The 25,014-nt window shown below is 36.9% G+C and overlaps 1 protein-coding gene across 1 annotated transcript in view; it reads left to right on the forward strand.

The window, feature by feature from the left end:
- LOC308438465 (uncharacterized protein) overlaps positions 1-25,014 on the forward strand; it is a gene marked incomplete at both ends in the record, with an annotated part of 253,517 nt that overhangs the window by 173,749 nt on the left and 54,754 nt on the right. Inside the window, 2 exons of the mRNA XM_080939852.1 lie at positions 5,119-5,282; positions 19,324-19,483. Coding sequence (XP_080795978.1) covers positions 5,119-5,282; positions 19,324-19,483 — 324 coding nt within the window. The remainder of the gene's footprint in view (positions 1-5,118; positions 5,283-19,323; positions 19,484-25,014) is intronic.

A 25,014-nucleotide genomic window follows, 5' to 3' on the forward strand; every position in this document is an offset into this window, starting at 1 on the left:
CCTTAAAATACAGGCTTAGCACTCTGAACGACTCCCAGTAATGTGCAAAGGTGTGTGAGGAAAATATAGAACAGGATTCTAGTGATAGGAAAAGGGTATGTGCCTTGAGACATCACCATACAATTTCTTTGTTAAGTATGCATGAAACAGAGTTAATGAGGTAAGTAGTCCTTTACTTTACAGTGGAAAGAAATAGTTATAGTGTTTGATCACTTATCTGAGGTAACACATGTAGCTCAGTGTGGAGTTACAACTAGGACTCAGAGTTCTGAATTCTGAGGCTGATATTTCTCCCACTGTATCAAAATCTCACCTTAAAACTTTGAGTATCCATATGTTGTTCCATGAAGCTAAATATATGCTCTTTTTCATAATACTTGCTCAGTCTTAGTAAAATACTTAATTTGCTAATAGATCTGTGAGCTGTTATTTGATATACAATTGTTATGGCTGTTGTTGTGAATTTGTTACCACATCCAAAGCTCTAGTTGCTTGAAGTTTGTAAAGTATACAATTTCTTGGCTCACACTACTGATCAGTTTCCCATACTGGGCATCAAACCCAAGGCTGTGTACAGGGTAGAGAAGCAGTCTTCACTGAATTACATCACTGATGTCTGAAAGGATAGTTCCTAATGTTTATTTTGTATTGGAACCTATTCCAGGTCTTGATGAAAACAAAGCTTTCTAGACCCTGCACCACAGTTTCTTTCTTAGATGGGTATGAAGGGAACACAGAGTTTTGCTCAAATCCTGACATGATATAGACCCTGTTGGTCAAAGACCATAGTTTAAGAAACTGGGGTCTTATGTGTGCAGGATGCTTTGAGGAGGATACTGGAAAGACCCTCGGATACTGATATCACTTGGAAGACAAAAGGACAGCATCCAGGTTGCTGTATATACCCTTCACTTTTCTTTCCATTATCTGGGACTCCAATCAAAGTTAAAGTCCAGCATCTTTATCAGAGTTTCTTTCTAGTTGCCCAAAGTTTTATACTAGATTATCAAAACACAATTGAAGACAGTGGCCAAAAATATGATAATTTAAACCAAAGAATATTTTAATCTTGGAAGCAGTAAAATTGTAAGCAATTTTAAGATAAATAAAAAAGGGAAATCTAAATTAAACATTTTGTATCTATGTCTGGTGATAATATAAATCACCAACCATGGGCAGGTCGCTATTTTAAATTAATTCAATGTGATACTCATTCATAAGATAGTCTGAAATTAAGCGTTGATGTTCTACATACCGTATGCACATGGAAGGGAAAATTTTATAATTGGTATGCATGGGTTTAGTCTATATCACTAAACTAAGCAGATGTTAGTATTTTGATGGACTATTTATGCCTGAGATTACTGCTCTCAATCTCATAGAACTGAAACTAAAGTCCAAAGTATAGTCTATGATGCACTCCTGGGAGAATTGTGCACCTCAGGTGTCAGGGCAGCTCAGGACAGAGCAGCCTATTCTATCTCTTTTTCTTCTCCCAGGCTATCATATGCTATAACACTGCTTCTCAGACTTGAATACCTGTGAGATTCAGGGTTGTCATTGTGGCTCATCAGGAAAGGGATAATTCTGTAACCCTCATGGTCCTAGTGATGTCAGTGATGCTACTTCTCAGGACCATTTCCTAGGCCAGACACTACTAGGTAACTTGTAAAGGGAGCCTTCTCTACGACTGCTGTTTTCTAGGCTGAACTTTCGTTTCCTATGGATTGCTAGAACTAGGGATTTTGAATACTTAATTGACCACTGCTAGGAAAGCTTCAAAGTGGTAGTACACAATTGTAGACAAACAGCACACCAGTCATTTAGCATTATTAAAATGAAATTCAAAGTGCACACTATTAGTGTATTCAGATTCTCCTGCTGTTGTGGACCAGAAGCAGGTGTATTTGATATGCAATCTTCTTCTCTTTGTGTGTCCTAGATGTGATGGCTTTCTGAACGCTCAGTACCATGAGCCTTATTGCTGACATGGAAGAAGATAGAACTGTTTAAGCCAGTAGTATGCTTTGTACTTTATCCCCAGGCAGCTACTCTCATTGTGAATCTGAGAGGAATCTGTGATTCTGAGTGGACTGAGCTAGCCACAGCTGGATTCTGTTCCCAGTCTTCCTTAGGAGTCTCCAGACAGGCAAGGAAAAGACTGTACTGTCAAGCCTGGTTGAGCAGGAGATGTAAAGATGCCATCTTCACTATGGACAAACCATATTCTGAGGTATCTCACAATTTCTCCCAAAGGCCTGACTGGCATATCCAGCAGGCCTAGTTCCCATGCTAAGCTTACTACAGTGCCACAGGGGAAGTCAACTGAGGAGGAAAAGCAGCTGTCCTTGATTATCTTCTGAGCCCTTCTCAGAATGAATGTCTGCAGCCCTTGGGAAATGGCCTTCCTTATTTCAGTCACCTCCCTTAGGCAGAAGAAAAGCCAACCAGTCCACTGTGTACAAGCTGGCTCATGAAGAGGGCATACATAATTGACTCTGATGTCTCCGATGAAATCTATAGGAAGGCAGCCTCCAGTGTGGCCATCTCAGAATGGCCTTACCCTGAAGAAGCTGACATGAATGTTACAGGATGAATCTGGTGTATTTTTTCAAGTCACAAAGAAAAAAAATATGTTTATTCCATGCCCACAGATCAACTCTCCAACTAGTGTCCTTTCAGCTTCCAAAACATTTGATCTAGTTCTGTTACTTTTTCTCAGGATGTAAATACTTCCTAGTAGACCCTGTGTCCCAACACTATTTTGGGGGTAACTATATTTCTAACTCATAATCTTTGGAGACCCAATCAAATTACAATGCCTCCTCAGAAATGTATGGAATGGTAGAGGAGAAAATTCACAGAGTTGGAGGGAGCTGTTCACCCGTCTCCAGTCTGCTGTAATTTGTGGTGTATATAACACCAAATAACATAGTTAAACAGTTCAGCCTTCATGAGCATCATGTAAAAGTAGTAATACATGCCTGTGGAATCACTTATTGAATTTATCTCCCAGTATTGCTGGGTGAAACAAATGAGATTCTAAGTGCAAATAAAACTTGGTAAATTCACATATTTAACTAATAAATAATGAGGCAAAGGGCATAAGGAGGTGATGAGGCTCTGCTAGGAGCCTATTACAGTTCAGATCTTAAATGTTCCCAGTAGGTCCACATTTTGAAAGCATGGTTTCCCATCTGAGTGCTAGCAGGAGGAAATGGAATCTTTGGGAAGTAGAGCCCGGGGGTGGGTCGGGGGGAATTAGAACATTTCAAGACATGCTTTTCAAAGGGGGTAAGTGGGGCCCGAATACCTTTTGTTTTTCTCCTCATTGTCATGAGGTCAGCAAATTTGGTTCAGCCATAACGTGTTTCCTCATCTCAGGCCTTATAGCAATGGAGCCTGCTGACTATGGACAGAAGCCCTGAAATTCTGAGCCAGAATAAGGCTTTCTGCCTTCCAAGTGTATGGCACATTGCATGTTTTACTTTCTACTTTATAACAATGCCAGTAGGCTATCGTACCTCTGCTGCTTTAAAAACCTTTTTTTCTTGTCATGTTTCTTCACCATATGCTATTTAAACTTTCCTGAGATTTTCTTTTGGCTCTGCAGTATAGAGGACTGGCAAGGTCTTGAGCAAGCCAGGGCAAGTGCTCCATGGATGAGCTACATCCTACCTTCTTGTGCCTTTTCTGTTTCTGAGATGAAGGTCTGATGAAGTGATCCACACTGACCCGGTGCTCTCTTTGTAACGTAGTTAGACTCTGAACCTGCCATGCCTCTCCTGAGTAACAGAATGTAGACCTGCAACACAAGCTTGTCTGTACCACCCAGCACCATACGCATGCTCACCCTCATCCCCACTCACTTCAAAGAGAAGCACAAAACCTAGTGTCTTGTGTAACTTTATTTTCTCTTATTTGAAGAGCAACTAATGGGTATTCGGTGGGTGAGAACCAAATAAATGATTAGCACCTGCTATTCAGATTATATCATTGAATTCAGACTCAGATTGTGTTCTCTTGCTGTTTCCTCAATGGGTCCTTTTCATCTATTTCTTTATAATTAAGAAAGCAGACAGAGAACTGGAAGAGGACTTATGCTCAGCAGCCGCCATCCATCTGTGACTCGGTGTTAGCACTGGTCCATCCTTTGCCAGATAAAATGATTAACAAGCACAGAGTATAAAACTGAATTTGGTGTACTAAAGAGGCAGCTGATAGTTGGGACCTCTGAATCGTAGTTATTGCCCAATTACAGAAAGATATTTTGGTGCAGGGAAAATACAAATTAACCCGTCTACTCTTTGGTTTCCTTCTCACATATGTGATTTGGATTAGCTACTTTTAAAAGTGCCTTTTCAAACGATATTTACATAATTGCCAGTTTAAGCACTAAAGAAATGGTTTTCTCTCTCAGCTTGAAGAAGAGATTCCTGCTTTTGAGTGCTCATCACTTCCACCTGATATCAGGGGAAATCACATCTAAGGGACATTCATGTTCCCTACAATTCTGAGGTCCATGGTATACAATATGACGACACTCTAGGTTCTTTACAATACAGAATTTCTTCAAAGACCTCATCTCTTTGCATTTATTCATAACCCAGTATAGAATATGTGTTTTCTCCTATCATATCCGGGCATGTTTTTAAATTAACCTAACATTAACTTTAGTTTTCAAGCTCACATGAAATAGCCTGGGAACCTTTTGTTATGTTTCTAAAATAAGCTGTCCCTTCTATGCATAGCACAAATTAAATTCCTATCAAGTCTGCCTCAGAAAAAAAGGTAACCTTCCACCATCACATTTAATTTCTTTATATCTTGTGCTCATTAAATTCATGAGTTAATAGCACATAAATAAAACATGCCTTTTGCTTCATGAATTGCACGTCAAGTGCATACACTTTCAGGCCTTGCAAGGGAAAATGAGAAAAATCTGCTAAACCAAGCACGCAAAACCCACCCTATTTTCTCTTTTTTCTAGTGCAATTTTCAGTACTTACAAGATTTAATTTAGAAACAAATTATGGTACCTTAGAGTTTCATGTACTTAAATTAATCTGACAGGATGTTGTCTCCATTCTTATTTCATCCTATGCTTTCCCTTCTCAGCGGCTTGCACAGGATGGGGAGACTCCTATTGCAGATGCAGCTAAACTCTACTGGATGTTCCTGAGAGCCAATCAACCAGCCCTCCTTGGTGCTCTGATCACAGTGGTCGTTTACACTCTGCTGTTTGTCATCTCTTCCTTGATTTTGTACTTGTATTGCCTCAGGTAAGGTCCTTCTATTAATACGTTCTTCAGCTTCTAGTCCTGAAGTTGAGCTGTAGTGGAAGGGAAGAAGGAAGAAAGGATCGATGGAGAAAGGGAGAAAGAAAGAAGAGATGACCTGGTTGTGCTCAGTTGTCAACTAAGGAAGCAAAGTGTGTGTGTGTGTGTGTGTGTGTGTGTGTGTGTGTGTGTGTGTATACATATATGTGTGTGTGAAAGCACTATAAAACCAATATATACAAAGAAGAAAAAAATGCTACTTTTATCTGACAGCTGTTTCCCATGTTGTGAAGATGCTCTGTAGTTGAACAACCTACATTAAAGCTCCTTTCAAGATCAATGTCCATTTTACCTGGCTATTTGTGCCTGGTGTAAACTGTGGGTCTATTTACCTGCTTTGCTCTTGAATATCCAACGAAGCCACCATTACACAGTAAAGAAGCCTATTTTCCCCTGATGTGTTGTGTCAGATATTGAAAAGCTCTGCCAAACACTGTGTAGTTATCACTGGATCCTCTTATCTCCTGTAGTGGTCAGGGCCTGTCTTTGTAATGATGTTCTAGACTTGACTATAGCTCTGTCATATAGTCCAAACTTACTTCGGGGTATAAACCCAAAAGGACTGAAATCTTAAAACACTAGTCATACTATGATGTGAAAAACACCCAGAAATCTATCAGGACAGAAATATATGATGAAGAATTAATATGTACGATGATTTATTATAGCCACAAAAATGAACTGTACACTGTGATGTACACTAATATGGATGAGAATTGAGAACATTGTGTGCTAAGTAAAAAGAGCCCATCACAATAAAACAGAAAAAAACAAAACCAGAAACAAATGCCTCTTTACTACAGTGAGATGTCTACAACTATCAAAGCCAGAGAATCAGAGTTGAATGGTCGTATTTAGGGACTGATGGAGAGGAAAGCAGATGATTGCCATTTGACAGGTAAATAATGTCAAATGCTTACGTGGTAGAAATATGTTGCACAACAATGTGTGTATAATTTATGATAATGTGCTGTGAACCTGGGAGGGTGGATCTCACATTAATTCTTACTGACAATTTATTTTAAAAATGTAGTAAGAAATCAAGACGGTGTTTGGGGGGAAGAAGAGGGGAGATAAGAAGCCAGTGCAAGTCTAGAGAAGGCTGATGTAATATCCAGAAACTTCAGTGGGAGTCAGGGGTAATCACTGACACTTTAGAGTGATTTATCCAGAAGAAAGACAAAGGGATGCATGACACCAGAGAGAAATGAAAAGCCACACAGTTTTGACTAAGTATAAAACATACTTGCTATCGAGCCAAAATATTGCCACACACATGGCAAGAGTGTACAGAAATTAGATTGATAATGTGCTCACAGATCACATGACTAGATGATTTTTTTTTTGGTCGATGCTACAGATTTCTTATTCTTCTGTGGAAAAATGAAGGCAGTGAGGGACTGTAACCGATTTTCACTTTAGGAAGATCATTCTCATAGAAGAGCTGGAGTTGGATTTCATGGGTGGTAGGTGGAAAACAGGAAAAGCTCACCAAAAAGCAACTGAAATTATGTGAACAAAAGATAACCAAACCTTAACAAAAGTGAATGGCAATGAAATGGAAGGTGGAGGTATGCTTTCGAGATGGGTAAGGATCAGAACAGAATTGGGAGGGTGCTGATTTGAAGGTAGAAAGTGATGGAGAGGATGCTATTTCACATAAATTCATATTTTAGATTTGAGCTGATGGGGGTTGGCTACAGCAGTCCACAAGGCAAAGATTATTAATAAATAAGAAATAAAATGGTCATGGGAGTTAAAATATGAGTTGGATTTCTATTCTGCTTGACTTTGTTTTTGAAGGAATGAAGGAATTTTTATTCTCTCTCTCTCTCTCTCTCTCTCTCTCTCTCTCTCTCTCTCTCTCTCTCTCTCTCTCTCTCTCTGTGTGTGTGTGTGTGTGTGTGTGTGTGTGTGTTCATGTGTGTATAGGTACATCTAGAGGCCAGAAGAGTGTGTCTGATCCCCTGGAGCTGGGATTACAGGATATTATGAGATGGTTAAAGCAGGTGCTGGGAACTAAACTTTCTGCAAGAGTAGCAACTATTCTTAAAAATTGAATCATCTCTTTAACATTCAACTTGAGTTATTAATGTTTTTAAGAGGACATAATCTATAAAAACTTATAAGAATAAAAGACAAAGAACACAACCCTGACTATGAATTTGCTTTATTGACCCCTTGAGTTTTAATGCATGTCAGGAAGTATATTATACTGCAGGTGATGGACTCAACATAGAAAGGTAACACGTTTCCAGTATTTGCTTGTTTTGTGTTTCTTTACAAAGCTGCACACAAATGAAATATACCTAGAAAAAGAAGTCTTTTATATATCTATAAGATTTGAATCTATTTCTATGTAGATATAAAAAGGGAAGAGTACTTTTGAGAACACTCTAAGCAAAGCAGATAACTAAAGTCTCTGAAGACAGCTATAGAATAGGTTCAGACATCTTTGCATGTTGTAGAGAAATGTTGGCTCATGATATCGAGGAGAGTGGGGCCCTGGTGAATTGCAGATGCTTGGAGCAGGGCAAAGAGGGGATTCTCATAGGATAGTCATTGCTTGAAGATTAAAACCCCTACTTGAATTTCCTTTCAGTGGACAGATCATCTCCTAATGTGGCCCTACATCACTAGCATAGCTTGAGCTGAAATCTTAGTTCTTTGGAGTGAATTGCATTGTTTTGACCCAGGGCTGGCTTGTATTTGAAATGTCATAAGGGGTATATGTCATCTTTTTAGGGAACTTACTTTTCTTGGTAAAGGAAGTTTTCTCTAATAATTTACATTTGAGCACCCCTTGTAGTGTGGCCCCAAGCAAAGTTGTTCATTTACTAGTAGATGATGAGAGTTTTCTTGTGTAACATGGTGAAATATAGCACACAGGCATGGATTTTGTAAGAGGATCTACGTGAACAATCCCTGTATTACTTAAAATGAGTACAGTTTCCAAAAAGTGAAAGAAATAAGAGCATAGGCTATGAAATTTATACATTTGCAAATTAAAAATTACAATATAGTATTATATATCATTTCTTCCTACACAAATGGATCTCTTCTCAGTCAAAAATTTTATAGCTGCATTCTTAACTTGACATCTAAAATTTAATAATATAGATTATTTGTGAAGTATGACAAAGTTAGCACAGAATTGATCCAGGAAATAAGTAGAATTTATTTTGATATCAAAGGACAAAGATATCTAGAGCCCTGTAGAGAAGTAAACAGAGGAGAGAGAAGCTTAATAACAGGTAGAAATTGATAAAGGGAAAGAGTAAGATGGACGGGTTATGTACATATCATATATAATTAACAGAAGAATTCAGCTTCATGAACCTTAGTGTATGTCCTTAAACATAGTCTTTATTAACCCCTATGTCTAATCTGTCTGTTAGAACTAGGCATGCTCCAAAATCCAAACTAGGGCTTTACCTATATTTTAGAAGTCAATGTTTTAGAATAAATAAATCAACTCAATGCATCAGCTGAACAATCTCTCTTTGAACCATTTTAAAATACCTTTCTCTGTGATGGCATGGTACTGGGTAGACCAGTTCTCTGAAGGAAGCACTGCCTACAGAAGATGCATGGCAGTGAAATAAAGTGGAGAAGTTTTTTGTTTGCTTGTTTGTTTTCTGGCATAGATTTAGTAAAGTGATGCAGAAATCATAAGAGCTTATTGTAGTGAAAAATGTCACTGAAAACTTGAATATGCTGATTGATTGACATTGACATCTAGTCAGTATATGCAGGTAATGATCTTGGTGCAGGGATATCAACACAATGCAGATAAACAGGTGGGCGTATAGAAACACAAAAGAGACGGAGTCAGTGATGCTGGCTGGTAACAGAGAATTTGGTATGGCTCTTGGCATTGGAAAGTCTTCATTATGGGAACTGGACCCTGCTGAGACTGGCTGACTAGTTCTCATGGCTCTAGTCTGGGTCATTTGTTACTGAAGGGTTTCAGTGCTGAAAGAATTTCCATTCCCCAAGGTTCTGTTGAGAGAGCTGATGGAACAAAGATTTTGCCTCTGCACAAAATTCTTAAAAATAAGTATAGTTATTTGGGTTTATTTTTTATAATAAAAACGCATTTGTGTTTTAAATTTTTTTGTTATTATTGAAAGATTTGCTGCTATGTGGAAACTGTTAAAAAGAATGGAAAAGTAAATTAAAGACGACAAAACTTCAATCACCTAGACAAAGAAAGTACTGTTAAACTTTGATATATTTACTTTTCTCTTTAACGTCCTATGTGCTTTATTTTGCAAAGTTGTCTGTACACCATAAGAACAGGTTAGGTATTGTGTTCCTATTAAGTAAGATAAAGTTTTTACTTTCTTTACTAAGTTCTTAAGCATGTAATGTCCATATATTTTATCCAGCATTCTGTATGTGAAGGATGAAGCATATAAATATACTTATTGTTGGATGACAGATAGCTTCACATTTATTTCTGCATCTTTTAAATAATTCTGATGGACCTCTGAAAGTACCGGAACTTACCCACAATTTAATTATTCTTTGATCCTGGAGATGCAAACATAGGGGTTGAGAAGGTAGAATGTCCTGAAGAGAACTATGGTGGGAGGGTGACCTAGAGAATTTTCATGGCATGTGTTTCGGCAGGAAAGGAAGAGAGGCAGGAGAGATTGATCACAGTATGACACACAATACTCATGGAAGAACCAGAACCCTGCTGCTTTTCTCAGTGTGAATCCTTTTATTTACTTCATAGTCTCAATGTGCTTACTACTGAACTCATTCATATTTGTTTTTGTGAATTGTTCTTTAAACCTCCCCTTTGTCTTTCCTCTAGAGATCATTCCAACGCTTTTGCTCACTCAGTTATGAGTCTACATCGCCAGTGCCAGTCCCTGTGTTATAGTTTCAGCAGATAATTTCCACACTTAAAGCTGCCTTGCAATTTTTATTTGACTTTTCAAATAAAGATATTTAACAGAGTGTGGTCATGCATACTTGTAAGTCCATCACTAGAGAGACCGAGGCAGGAGTTACTGCTGTTAGTTCAAGGCCTGCTTCTTCTACATAGAATCTAGGCAACCTAAAGTAAAAAGCCAGACACTGTCTCAAAAGAATTATGTTTAATTTTTACACACCAAGAAAACTTTGGCTATTTCCACGTTCTATTCTACATGTTCTTTATGCTTATGGTAGCTAGTAAGATTTCAGTGCATATTATCAAACCTTTAAAAAAAATCAAGTACTGAAAAAAAAATATCCATATAGTTTTATGCCAAACTGCTTTTAAAAAACTGTACATGTATCTCTCTTTTTTTAAAATAAAGTTGTAAGGGAAAAAAAAGAATAGACAAAACAAAATGGCAAGGTGTTTAAAATTCGCCACCAACAAAGCGTTTCCCCCCAAATTGCTATAACTTAGGCAAGTAGTTCAAATTTTAAAAATAATTTCTCATGAAAAAAAAAATTACAACTGTTCTTTTTTTCCTCTTATGCAGTTTGATGTTTTAAAGTTAAATTTCTTGTGGTAAGGCACACACACACAAATTTTTTTTTTGTATGGATAATCAGTAGCTGAGCAGAATGTCTTTTTATCTTTTTTTTATTTTCCTGGCCTGCTAATTTGATATAATACTGAAATATAAGTTTTTTTTGTCATTCTATTGTCTTAGATTTGTGAAGTGATTTAAATCCATCATTAGGCATTTTCAGTGTGCTCCAGGATCGGCTTCTTCTTTCTGCAGCCTTTTATAAAGTTTATTTTTTTTATTAAACCTTTATAATCAGTCTCTATCTCAGTGTTTAGCCTTGTAGCGAAGAAATGAAGTCTCGGCTGACATTGTTTGCATAGTTTAATTGTAAAACCTTTATCTGCATTATATCAGAGATCTGCAGGCCACTTATGTGTTTGTTAATATTAGGCAGAGAATTAGACACCACCATTTAAATGCAAGTTAGATTCAGTTAAGTATTTAGATTTCTGGAAGCTGTATACAAATTTAAAGCACTGGTAATCAAGTTAATTAATTTGGGGGTGAGGTTGTTGCAACCTCTTCATTTTTGACTTAACAATTCCAAATAGCATTATAACTTTTAGCTGCTGCTTTGGAAAATTAATTTAGATAAAAAATAATTTAAGAAACAGTTTTGGTGAAAATATCATGAGCATATTACTGTCTGGGGGATGCATGTGAAATAATCGAATTATTCTCTTTTGTAAATCAATATTTCTTACAGTGGTTTTCGTTAAAGAAAATTTATTATTTACTATGAAACATTATGAAACAGTGTTGCCTGGCTTATAATCATTTTACAGAGACTGTGCACTGGAAAACATGCTTGCATGGGAATAAACATAACTCTCATATTTGGGTCCTTCATTGTTCCTCCGTGTCAGTGGTTCTCAATCTCCCTAGTGTGGTGGCCCTTTAATACATTTCTTCATGTGGTGACACCCAGCCATGAAAGGATTTTCAATTTTCATTGCAACCTTATAATAGTCATTTGCAACTGCTAGGAATTATAATTGAAATATCTGTGTTTTCTGACAGGTTTAGGTGACCCCCATAAAAGAGTCCTTTGAAGTCTGCCACTCACTGGTTGAGAACCCCTGTTTTAAGTAGTGTGATGTTATCAGAATTGTTCCTTGCTGAGGGAACACACACTTAAATGCATTCTACCTTTATCTGTTAGACCCCTATGGCTTTTGGTATTGGCAACAGGTCCATCTACCTGCTTCCTGTCTTTCTGTCCTGCTTTCAGTAGATCTCAACCTCCCAGATAGAGAGGATAAGCTTGGTCAATATAAACTGAATATCCCTCCATGGACTCTTTCTTTCTTTTAGAAAAGTCACAGTAAGAGTTGGGTGGTGTGATCTGTGTACACTTGTAACCTCGGAATTTGGGATGCTGAAGGAGGAGCTTCTCCACAAATTTGGATCACTCTGGGCTACATAGTCAAGTCCAGTCTGCTGCATCATATTGAGACCCTGTTTCAGAAACAACATGGAAAATATAAAGAAAATAAAACTTTCATAAACCTCATCACTAAAACAATGGAAGCTGCAAGTTAGTTGGTCAAGATTAAATGACTAATAAATAAATCTGTCTCTTGGTGAAGTGATTTCTGATAAATCACTCCACTTCTGATGCCTCCTGGATAGAAGAAACTAAAGCAATAGGCTAAGGTTTGTCCTTTTATGTAATGGTGAGAAGTCTCAGAGAATGTGAGTTTGGCTGGTGGCTGTCAGGAAGATGTGACTATCAGGATGAAGACTGGCAAAGATTGTCTCATGTAGGCCAGTCTCTGACTTGAGCTGTTTTGAGGTCATGTGGCATAAGGAGCTTCCATAAGTACTTTTGCAGAAGCATTTGCCTCTGAGAGCATCAGTACCAAGGGAGAATGTCAGTTTCTTTTCCAAATAGTTCTGTTTCCAAATATTTTTTTTTCTGTAAAAGCTCTTCCTAAAAACACTCAGCAACCATATTGCTAAACAGTTTAAGGACTAAACAACAGAAATATCTTCATTTTCAGCTAAGAAATAAGGATGGTTATTTGTGTATTAAAACAAAACAGTATGCTGGGTTCACTCTACACTGAATTGTAGTGCCACAGAACTGTTGAAGATCATTTGTGGCAGACCAGATAACAGGAGATCTTTGTACTGAGGAGCAAGGTGTTCGAGTCCTCTCTCTGTGCTGACACAGAAGTTTCTAGAATACAAATAAATCTCCAGATTCAAAATTTCATAAATAAATAAACGTGCTTATTTATAGTGTGAAGACATGTCTTTACTTTCACATGAAATATAAGTGTCAAATTACATGTTCCAATGGAGGGTGTTGTGTTTGTAAAACTCCTCCCAGCATACAATGCACATCACAGCTCTCTTGTGCATTCAGTCACCTTAACAATGTCAAAAGAACTGGATTAAAGTTTGAATATTTGGCCTTATGCACTTTTTAAAAATACAGCATAATATGTTTGCAATAGGGGTAAGTCAAAAAAATGAAAAAAAAAAAAAAAGAAAAAAACCCAAGGCAAATGATAACTAACCCACAGAGGCATAACATTCACTAACTGTCCCCCTGACAGCTCTCTACTTTAACTTGGTGTTTCAAAGTTTCCATTCAACTCTCTGAGCCCTCTGCTCTGCCTCCCTGCCCAAGTGATGGTTTCCCACTAATGATCTGTTAAGTGGGTTAATATGAGCCATGCTCACATGCTAAACACTTCAGATGGGTTCCTGGTGATGCTGATGTTAGTCACACATACTAGGAAACTGTGCTTTATGGTGGCAGACAGTGTCTCATTCTTGGCGGTGGGTCTGACAATCGAGCATAGACAGTCATCTTGGTCATTCACATTGGTCAGGACACCAGCACTGTGATCAGCAGTGTGTTTTACTGGTGGCTAAGTATAAGAAAGTGAGTTAATTGGAGAAAGGGCTTCCACTGTTTTGGTTGCTTTTGCATGGTGGCTTTCCCTGGAACAGATCTTAAATCAGGTCTATCTGCATAATAAGGGCCTGAGTGGGATATCAGTTAGTGTGGGCTCACACTAACAGAGCTGATTCTTCCAGACTGGTTCTTAGAAAGAACAGAATCCCATGCCTAACCAAGACATGGATAGCTCTCAAAATATTCTCAGAATTCCCAATTACAGATTTTTAAAAATCACATTTCTTTTGGGTTAGCTTATGACAATGACATGCCTAGCGCTCAAATTGCATGTTTTTGTTTTTTTTGTTTTTGTTTTTTTTTTTTTTTTTTTTTTTTTGGCAGTGAGTTCCTAACTATGACAACAAATGCACAGGTCATGAAATCTAAAGACAGCAAATTTTATTCAATAAAACTTGCAGATTTGTACTTATTCCAGGGAGCAATAGAATGTAAAGATACAGAATCTAGGACAATAACAAAGGGCTTTTATCTAATAACCTGGTTGAACAAAAATATTTCCAAAACCATAATAAAAAGGTTAGTAACATTATTCAAAGACTGGAAGAGATCTCTGTTAAAGAGTACATCACCAGTAAACATGACCTGATGCTCAGCATTACTAATTAATAGGAAAATGAAGATCAAAACTGCCATGAGTAATGACATCACACACCAAAGGACTGTTACTGTCAAGAGCATTGAAAGAACACTGAGAAAGGTCTGAAGAAGTTAGAACTCTTGCACATTGTTGGGGAGAATACAAACCAGTGCTGCTTTTATACAAAACAGTGTGGGTGCAAGGTTCTTAAGTAACTAAATGCACATTTCCACATAGCCTACCATCCTATTTCTGCACACATATCCGGGAGACTTGAAGCTGGAAAGCAAAGAGATGCGTACTCAAATTCTGTGCTGCATTATTCATTATTCAGAAGAAACCCAAATGTCCACCAGCAGAGGACTAGATGGGGCAAACGTGAACTATGTATACACTCAAATATTATTCCTCTCTATCATACAGTATGTACAACTTCAACCAGGCTTTGTCTTGACCACATTCAGGCTGTTATGATTTCTGGGCTCTCCGGTCCTATACCTTCCTGTGGCCAGGAATCCTAACCATGCCTCACCCTAGCTGACTGTGCATCTATCAACCCATCACACTCCCAGAATAAGGCATGGCAGCTATGTGTATTAACCGAGTGAAAACCTTGAGGAGTGTTAGGAGTGGGTGACTGTCCCCACACAGTGTGAGATGACCCAGATGTTAAAAATGTTCACCCCAATGTCTAGATAACTGTGATGGTCTCACTGGAAACAGGGTCGGGAAAACATATTGACTGTTTACCCCACCCTTGAGACCTTTTAATTTTCTGAATTTGTTCCTTTCCCGGAAATTCTGTTTCCTTCTTTATTTCTTCTTTGTTCTTTGTGAGCAGTTTTTGTTTTCCTCTATTTATGATTCCAAATTAGTCTCAGCTAAGTTTCCTTTACTGTTAAACATAGTTGTGAATACTCAATGGTTTCTAGAAAGCTGACCCCATCTTCATGTCTATATCAATGCCTGGCTGGGTTGTATCTCATTTAAGGGGTTTGACAGTCCCACTGAAGACCATGTGCATTCCAACACATAGTAACAACAAGAGTAGATTATAGCTAACTGACTGTATGATGTCTATTCATAACCGTCCCTAATGTAATGGCAACAGGAAGTTCTCACCACAGACATGCACTGACCACTCTGTAAAATGACACTTTTTGATGTGAAACCTACATTTATATACATTTGCACTTGAAACAGTTAAAAGTTGCAGCCTTCTGTCTTCTCTTAAAGCCCTTAAAATAGTGCAGTACCTGTTCACACTTGTCCTTTTTAGCTTTGAAAGAAATGTCACATATTAGGTTTCTGGAAATGACCCACATTCCAATATGAACAAATGTAGCATCTTCTGCTATGAATTGCTGCATATGTAGGGCATAGGGTAGAGGACTGGGCAAACTGCTTGCTTTCATTGGCCATCATCAGCACCTGTGGCAGAGTATGTGACCTATTTCTTCAAACAACAATGCCCAAGGCATTGCAGACAGGTGGAGTGCAGCTCTCCTTTTAATTACATCTTGAAAAGAGCTTAAAATACAAAAAGAAAAAAAAAAGCAGGCATTTTTAAAAGTTCTGTTGTTAGAGAAAATCTAGGTTTGCAGTGATCACCAAAAATTTTGTAATTTTATTTAATAGATGTCCAAAAATACTAGCCACCTCTTAAACACCTCAAATCTGCAAAAATACTGTAAAAAGTTTATACCTCTCTTGGGTTCATTAGCTGGTATTTGTATAGTTTCTCTTGCTCTCTTGCTCGGTGGGGGACAGTGTCCTTCAGTGACATCATTTAACTTGATACATACATACATTCAAAATGGAGCATACAAAATATTCTTTTATTTTGCTAATCAATGTCACCAATACACAATTTTAGAACAAAAGTAGAACTTTTTGTTTCTGTTTGAAATTCAGCAACTATCAGCTTTCTGAGAACATGAAAAAAAAAGAAAATTCAAAAAAACTAAATCAAACCAAAACCAACATCAAAGAATAAAATCTCTTCATATCTAAAAGAATGAAGTAATGTTTGGGTATGTGTTGTATTGCAAGATTAATTATATAATAAAACTACATAACTAGGAATTTTTTCTTACCATGAAAGCTAGAAGATTCTGGACAGATGTCAAAAAAAAAAAAAAAAAAGGAATTTTCTCTTTATTTATTTTTATCTACATATATTACCACAAAGTCTCTTTTCCTTGTTTGTGTAAACTGGCTTTATAGAGCTGTAAAATATGCAGAAAACTAATAAAGGTTTGTAAATTGACTCATTAACAACACAACATGGAGCTTTACATTGGAAAATGCCACCCAAAATGGCAAGAAAAAATTAAATATGACTAAAATGCAATTAATCTTTGCACAGCTTTCCATATTCCAACGCGCCATTTTGTTCTCTGTCAAAACATTTGCTAACTGTCCTGCAGATCCAGGCTTTGATGTTTACATAATTATTCTTTCACATGGAATAGAAGAGAAATAAAAAGAAAACAGACATTTTCTGGGCAAAAGGAACAGAAGCCAGAATCAGGACTGTGAGTCCTAATTAATTCAAAGTTAATTGCATTGTTGATAATCCTTAAATCTTCATATAGAAACTGTTTACGACACCATGTTGATAGTAATTTAACTGCGCTAAATCAGCATGGCAACAGAAAGATGTACCTTACATTGAACAAACAGAAGAGAATGGTCAAGCATAGTTCTTGCTTAATAAGCCAACTAGCAAGCCATTCAGACGGCTGGGCCAGAATCTCAAAGCAGAGCCGAACAGAGGAAGCGTCCAAAATGGTGTTAGGATGGCTGGGGATGCAGGTATGGGGTACTGTATGAACATTTGTGTTTGTGCTGCATGTGGAAAATCTTGGGTTAGATTTCCAACAGATGTAGACAGATAAACACATTAGATATTAGGTTATATAACCAGTCCTGCAATGAATTCAAAGTCATTGAAAAATAAAACAAACCTATAGATTTTATTCAGAAATGCATTTTTTTATAAAGTAACTGACACTGTCTTAGAAAGAATCCAGTTAGAAGTAGTTGAATGAAGCTATTAGTTGTATGTGTTTGAGACAGGGTTTCACGATGAAATCTGGCTGGCCTGGAACTTGTTTTGTAAATCAGGCTATCCTTGAACTCACAAGAAATCTACCTGCTACTGCCTCCCAAGTGTTGGAATTAAAAGTTCATGTACTACCATACCTGGAAATATATGATAAAACTTAAGTCAACAGAAGAGAATGAAAGAAACTTTGGACTTAGTTCTTTTAAATTCTATTTTTGTTATGTTTTATTCAGAATAAGCAAACTTTAAAAAAAATGTAGACTATTAACATATAATGTTAGGATTAAATTAGGTGTTGGCTAGCACAACATAGTGAAGTTGACTGCCATTATAATGAATAGTCAACACATTCTATTATGGATTGTTTGAATTAATTAGAAGAAAATCACTTTATTCTGACTAGAAAAGTAAAATGCTTCCAGTTTTCTAAGTGGTATGTTCCAAAGATAATTTCTAAGTGTTTTTTTCTTGAGGATTTTATACATAAATATTGTATGTGCATCACTCTCCCCCAATTCCTCTAGAGCATCCCCTCAAATTATAGCCTCAAATTATAAACATTATATACACATTTGTATATGGATTTACACACACACACACACACACACACACACACACACACACAAACACACACACACACACACACACACACACACACACACACACATACACATACACACATGTTTGGAGAAGCTCCAAGAGGCTTATCCCTAATGAAGACCAATTTTGTCTCTCCCAGAAGCCATGAATTACCTGTAACTCTTCATTTAGGAGTAGAGCCTTGTGAGCTGTCTCCTACCCAGACAGGTATACCAACTGGTTGTCATTGTATTGGTCTTGTTTAGGAAACCATACTGAGATATCACAGCTGTGGCTTCCCTGACATATATAGAAGTCACTATGTTGTAGCAGACACCTTGCTCCTCTGGCTCTTACAATTTTTATGCCCTCCTCTTTCATAATGTTCCCTGAACCTTAGACATGGGTTGTAGATTATACCCATTGTGTACTCTACAGTCTGAAGCTCTTTTTTTTTAATTTTAGCTGATGGAGACCATCTACCATCTCAGAAATTCACAAGTGGTTCATAATCAGAGAACAGCTGGCTAAATGTCTTGGGTGTCCAATACACAGGACAGTTCCTTTTGAAACTTTTCTTGGTTAGCATATTGTCACTGACCTTTGAGGGACCTTGGTATAGCCTAGAGGTTACCAACACACCTCTATTGAGGAGTAGGTCTTGTTATATAAGAAGAGCCAAAATTACAAAAGGAGGATAACCAGGCTCTTTCAGAGTTTCACTTTTTCTCTGGATTTCAACATATACATTAAAATAAATACAAGTGGATTAGGAATAGCAAACATATGGAAGATGTTCTTAAACATTAACTTAATTAATGTCCAAAATACTCCTATAGATATTACTTGCCAGTGTCAAGGAGTTTACAGGGCATAAGGAAAGTGGAGACTGAATGGAGAGGGGGAGGTATTCTAAAATCAATTTACAGAGGAAGAATACGTCCAAATTTAATTTTCTTCAGAAAAATTTCAAATATTTACCTATTTTGAATGCTCAGTCAAAATCAGTGGCCAATTATCCCCCATTTTCTGCAGTCTGTTGGGCATCACCAACTAGCCAGTGGGGAACAATAGCATAGCACCTTGATTGCATTTGTTGGGTTAGAATATGTAGTTGAGAAAAATATTAAGTCATTTCTGGAAACTTAATCATCAAATAATTTTTGAAGAAAAAATTGAGATATGAGATAGATGAGCCAAATAAATGGATGTTGAAAAGAAAAAAAAAAATCAAGTTGTTCAGTACTTTGAAAGAACAAAAGAATATTTGGAAAAATGAACTCAGCTAAGAATTCCTCTTTCTTTAGGGTATGCAATGACTCTTGGATATTAGATGCATTTCAGAGAATCAATAGTGAAGAAGGAAAGTTCTTCATGCCACGTGATTTGGAAATTTCCAATAAGGAGCTGAGTCACATTGTGAAAAGGTCTCATCAGTGGAGAGGGATCCATGGTGAGAGAAGGAAGGTGAGTCAAAGTGAACCTGGCATGACTGTGCAAAATGAATTCCTAACAACTCTACCATGCCCACAACTCAATGCACCACCCCACTGCTTCCCACATGCATATGAAAGTTTTGCTTTCCCTCATGCTGTTCTGAAAGTGGTTCAGCATCTTGCTTGATACCACATTATGAATTTGGGGATTTGATGTTCTACTTGTTTCAATTTATTAGTCAAAACAAGGTGGTTCTTAGTGCAGACATTATTATTTTCATACACACACACACACACACACACACACACACACACACACACACACACATACCACTGAGAGACGGGCTTCAATGAAACTTTGAATAGGCAGAAGGAAGGAAATAATAAAATGTCCCCTCTATTCTTTTGTTGCCTTTCTTAGTGAGTCCTTAGAGTCTTTTTCTTCTTTAGGTTTTCCCTATAGGCTTTAAATAAATGAATTTTAATCTTTTTGGTAGAACTAGATTCCCCCCTCCCCCGTGGCTTCATCTCTCTCAGTGTCATCAGAGTCTGCATAGCTATTTTTCTTGCTTGTTTTTTCTCTCTACACACATCTTTGATTAACTGCTCTCAAAGTATTGCTGGCCATGTTAAAAGTTGTCACATATACATATGAGGCCACACCTCCCCTTCGAGTCCCAACAGATATAGGCCTATAGCTTGTTTTGATATTTTCAGATGGATAACCCAAAGGTAAACTACTGTGGGTCAACCCAAATCCAAGCTAGACTTGTTTTTACTTAGAACATGTCCTCTACTTGGGTCAGGACACCAAAGGAATTAGACTCCTGTGGTTACTGATCAGAGTATTTTCATCTCTTCTGAAGTACAAAGGACCAGAAGGCAGAGTTTTGGGTTGTTTTGTTTTTTTTTTTTTTTTTTAATTTATTTTTTCCAAAACATCCCTTATCTTGTTGACTTTTATTTGAGCAAATCCTATTGAACTTCCTGAGATTTTTCTTCTCTAATCTATTTTCCTTTACAACATAGATGCAGGCCCTCAGTGCCCACTGAGACAGAGCTGCAGGACCCGCAGAACAGCAATGTCTATTTGTAGTTTCACCCTGCTGTTGCTCCATTTTCACCATGGATTCCTTCTCTGCTCTGGTTATCACGATTTTTCTAACATGTAAATGCAACCCTGCCTTTCTTCCCATTCACTGTTTCTTAACCACTGTTGAATCATAGCTCCTGCATCTTTACTTCTCTCACCTCTTTCCAATCAGTATAAATCTTTGAAAATATGCAAGTAGTTCAGATAAGTATGAACACTTTTATGAGCGCATGTTTTCGAGGTCACATACATTCCCTTTTAAGGGTGACTCGTTAGCTTGTGTGCATGCTAGGAGGAGCAACCATGCTCCAAGTCTTAAACCAAAAGCCTTCTCTGTAAATTTAACCCAGTCAAGACTGTTTGCTTTGAGTTACAACTTCCGGACAAGAAGTGTTTCTGACAACTCAAGAATGTTCAGGAGTTCCTTTTTCTCTGTAACTAACCTCTCCATCTGGATTTAGAGCCATCTCTTCATCTTTATATCATTTGCATCTTTTAGTACATACTTACTAAATAAATGTGAATATATTCATGAACTATTTGCATGTTAGTTATTTATTGTGATAAAATACCATGACTAAAGACAACTCACATGTTTCTTTTGGCTTATGGTTTGAGAAGGTCTATGATGGTAGGAGCAGTAATTTCAGGATCACATTTCAACCATACACAGAATGTTGAGAGAGAAGTAGAAATGGGAATGAATGTTATTCCCTTAAAGCTCATGTCTAGTGATACATTCCCTCCAGCAAGGCTTCACCTCCTATAGGTTCTATGACCACCCACAGCACTTAAACTGGAGACCAAGTTTTCAAATGCATGAGCATATTGGAACATTTTTTCATTCACTTCACCAGAGATGAACATACTTAGGTTGCCAATGGAATAGAGATATATAATGAGCCTTATCCAGCTATCTACTTAAACAAGATTATTTTTCTTCACTTAGGTGTGTGCTTCTTTACATATTTAACCTGACAGGGTAACTGACTTTTCTTACATCACTGTTCTTGTGTTGAAGCAAAAACAGAATTAGGTCTACTGTGTATTCATTCTAGGTTCTTGGTGACTTATAAAACATGTGTAAAGGTTCAAAAGAGTTGAAATTAATTATTCAAGAGTACTTCCTCTGGGTGACAATTTCACAGTGCCTAGGGTATCTATAAAGAGCATTTTATTTCATTATTGAGTTTCACAACATGGAAGTTTAGAAACTTGGAAGCTATCCAAAGTTGAGTACCAGGATGATCTGATATGAACAGCAGTAAGGTTTTTTTTTTTTTTTTGCATTTGTTTTTAAAAGACAGAGGAAAACATTATTGTGATAGTTATTGGCTCTGTTTAGCAAAGGGATGATAAGACTAATAATTTTGTGCTAAAAGGAATATTGAAGAAGGTTACAAAATTATTAATGTTTATGTTGTTTCTTATAAAATTACTTAGCTGATTCGTGTTGGAGGCAAAGTAGAATTTGGGAGGAGACTTTAAACTTTAAGTGGCAGTAACGTTTTGCATTCACATTCAGATATAGCAGAGAAAAACCAAATAGACTAAATGTTATTAAAGTAAACAATTTATTCAAAATGATGGTAAAATAGGTTTTGATTTAGATGAAATGGGGCCATATGTCTATGGAAATATCTACTATTCTCCTTACAACACATACTGACTCAGCTTTCATCAGGGTAAGAAATATGAATATGTTTCATAAATACCTTGAAATCACACAGAATACCTGTTATTCTATATTGAGAGCATTATGTCTATTAAGACTACATAGACTACAAGTCTATTGCTTCTAAGACTGTCAGCCTGAGTCTGTTCCCTGGTATTCATGCTGTAATATCAGAAAGTCAACTTTCACATCTTGTTCTCTGACACACACATGCATGCTATGGAACACACATGTACAAACATGCACACACACACACACATATATATACATGTTTACATATGAATAAAATGTAATTTTTTTAATTTTGGGGAAAAAGTAGGCCTGAAGAGATGGACAAGTGGGATGTGCTATTATTCCTGGGGAATCCAAGTGTGAATCTTCACACTCGCAACTGTTGGTTCAGCCTCCTATAACTCTAGCTCTGGGAGAGATCTGACACCTCTGCTTATTAAGTCACCTTCACTCCTATTACATAACCACACAGAGCCACACACATACACATAACTGAAAATAACAAAAATACATATTTAAACATTTTAAAATAAATTCATAGGCTCATCTTTGACTCGTCAAGTCTCGTGGGTCCTGAATGTTTGTGTTTTTCAGGTCTTACAATTTAATTTTCATGTGATTCTTCTCATGTTGTCTCATGTTTGCTTGGTTAGTCTTTCTCAGCAAGCAAGAACACCTGCCCCTTTGAACAACTGGCATTCTAATCTCAAGATACAGTACCAGTTTAACTGAGAACAATCATTGATAAAGTACAAAATTAAGAATGGAAGACAGATTTTGATATAAAAATATTTTCAATGTGTAAAGTAGAATTCTTTTTGACATTCATTCATTCACTCACTCATTGTGTGCACACATATCTATATCCCAGGTTACATGTACAGCTCAGAATATAACTTACCACTTCATTCTCTCAGTCCACCATGTGTGCCCCGCAGGGATCAAACTCAGGTCTTCAGGCTTGGTGGCAAGTTCCTTTGCCCACAGATCCATCTCACCTTTGCCTAGAATTCTTGTGCTCTCATCTTAACTAAGAATTTTGTCATAATGCTATTAAGAATACAAGTCTCCTTTTTGTATGCTAGAAAAAAATTGCACCATAAATGGACACTTTATAATATGCTTAATTTCCTTTTATTAAATTGGTAAGTGCAAAAGCACAAAGCGTGACACTATGATGTGAACTTAACACTGTTGAATTTTATAAGTTTACATTTCCATTTATATCATTTTTATCTGTGCAGTGACATCCAAGAAGATAGTTTCAAAGTATTTTAGCCATAATTTTTTATAAGAAAAGGTCACTTTCAGTAGTCAGAAAAGACATCATTCTATTAAACTAATTTGCCTACATGCAAATTTTGTCATTTTTACCTCATTAACTATTTATCATGGAGTAAAAAGTATATATATTCATGAAGGGGCAGCTTGCAGCCTGATGGAGCTGGAACTAATATTTTGCAACTCTAATGACTTTTTTGCATCCTTAATTAGATACCATAAGGTTGATATGATTAGGTCAGGATGTAGTGTTTTTCATTAAAATACATTTTAGAAGCTGTATTCATAATCTGCCCTTGCAATTAAATAATGAGCCTATGAATTTAATATTATCGACCCAATTATTATCCCATGCAAACGTATACCTTTAATAAATTTGTGCCGTAGGACCTTCATTAGCAGCAGAAAGAATGATATTTCTAAGTCTGTAGATTGAATAGCTATGGTTAAACTTATGTAATGATCTTAAATGTATCAGGGAGGAAAGCTTCAATACATAGGCATTCAAGTCCAAATGTGCCTTACTATTTGCTGAGGACTCATTTACATTGTAATTATTTTCTTAAAGAAACTACCACTTTAACATAGGCTACTGGAGCTCATTAGAAAAGAAGCAAGGTATTAGGTGGGAAGGAAGATGAGAGGCAGCTGAACATTATGGGACAATAATGTGCAAAAGTTAGAGAGCTCCTAAGACCAGTTGGAAAGCAAAGCAATCTAAAATGTCTGTTTCTCAGTGTCTATATTAGCCACACACAGCCATAGGCAGTTGATAAGGTGATTGTTTTGGTTGTTGAATATTAGTGTCATCATTTGAAGATGATTGTGTGGAAGTGCAAAGGCTTTCATAAAAAGAGATCTCACCTTCTTCTCAGGTGAATGTGTACAGGGAAACACTTTTGTAGCAACAAATCCATTTGCTTACTCATTTGGTAGTTGTTACTGACCTACGACTCTTGTGCACTGGAGCAATAAAAACAATTGATTAATATCTTCAGTTCATTTTTCAAGAAAGTTACTAAGAAAGTTGTGTACAGATGATGTTTTAATAAAATGAAATAATAGCCCCCCTACTTGTTTAGTGATGAAGTATATAAAAAAGCCAACTAACAGTGTTTACAAATAAACTGCACACACATGTAAGTAGACCTAGGGCACTTGTACCGAGGTAGAGCTCATCTCTAGCTGGAAGTTCAGTCAAGATGAGCAGAATGCTTTGGTCTGTGATGTTCTGCTTGGTAATGTTACAGACAAGATGGCAGTGGTGATGGGGGAGTTGTGGATGTGTACCAGGAGTGAAGATGCTAGGTTTTTTTTTTTTTTTTTTTTTTTTTAATAAAAGAAGGGAACAAATAAAATGGTGGACTAGTACCAGAAAGGCAAGTAGTACTGAAGCCCTTTTCTCCTTCAGCTACAACAGATAAAAGGATGTAAAATACCAGACTAAGACCTAAAATTGCCTAATTGTGGAGACTGTATTCTTCCTAGCGGTCGTGGTTAA

Source organism: Micromys minutus (assembly GCF_963924665.1).
Source record: "Micromys minutus genome assembly, chromosome: 1".
NCBI lineage: Eukaryota > Metazoa > Chordata > Mammalia > Rodentia > Muridae > Micromys > Micromys minutus.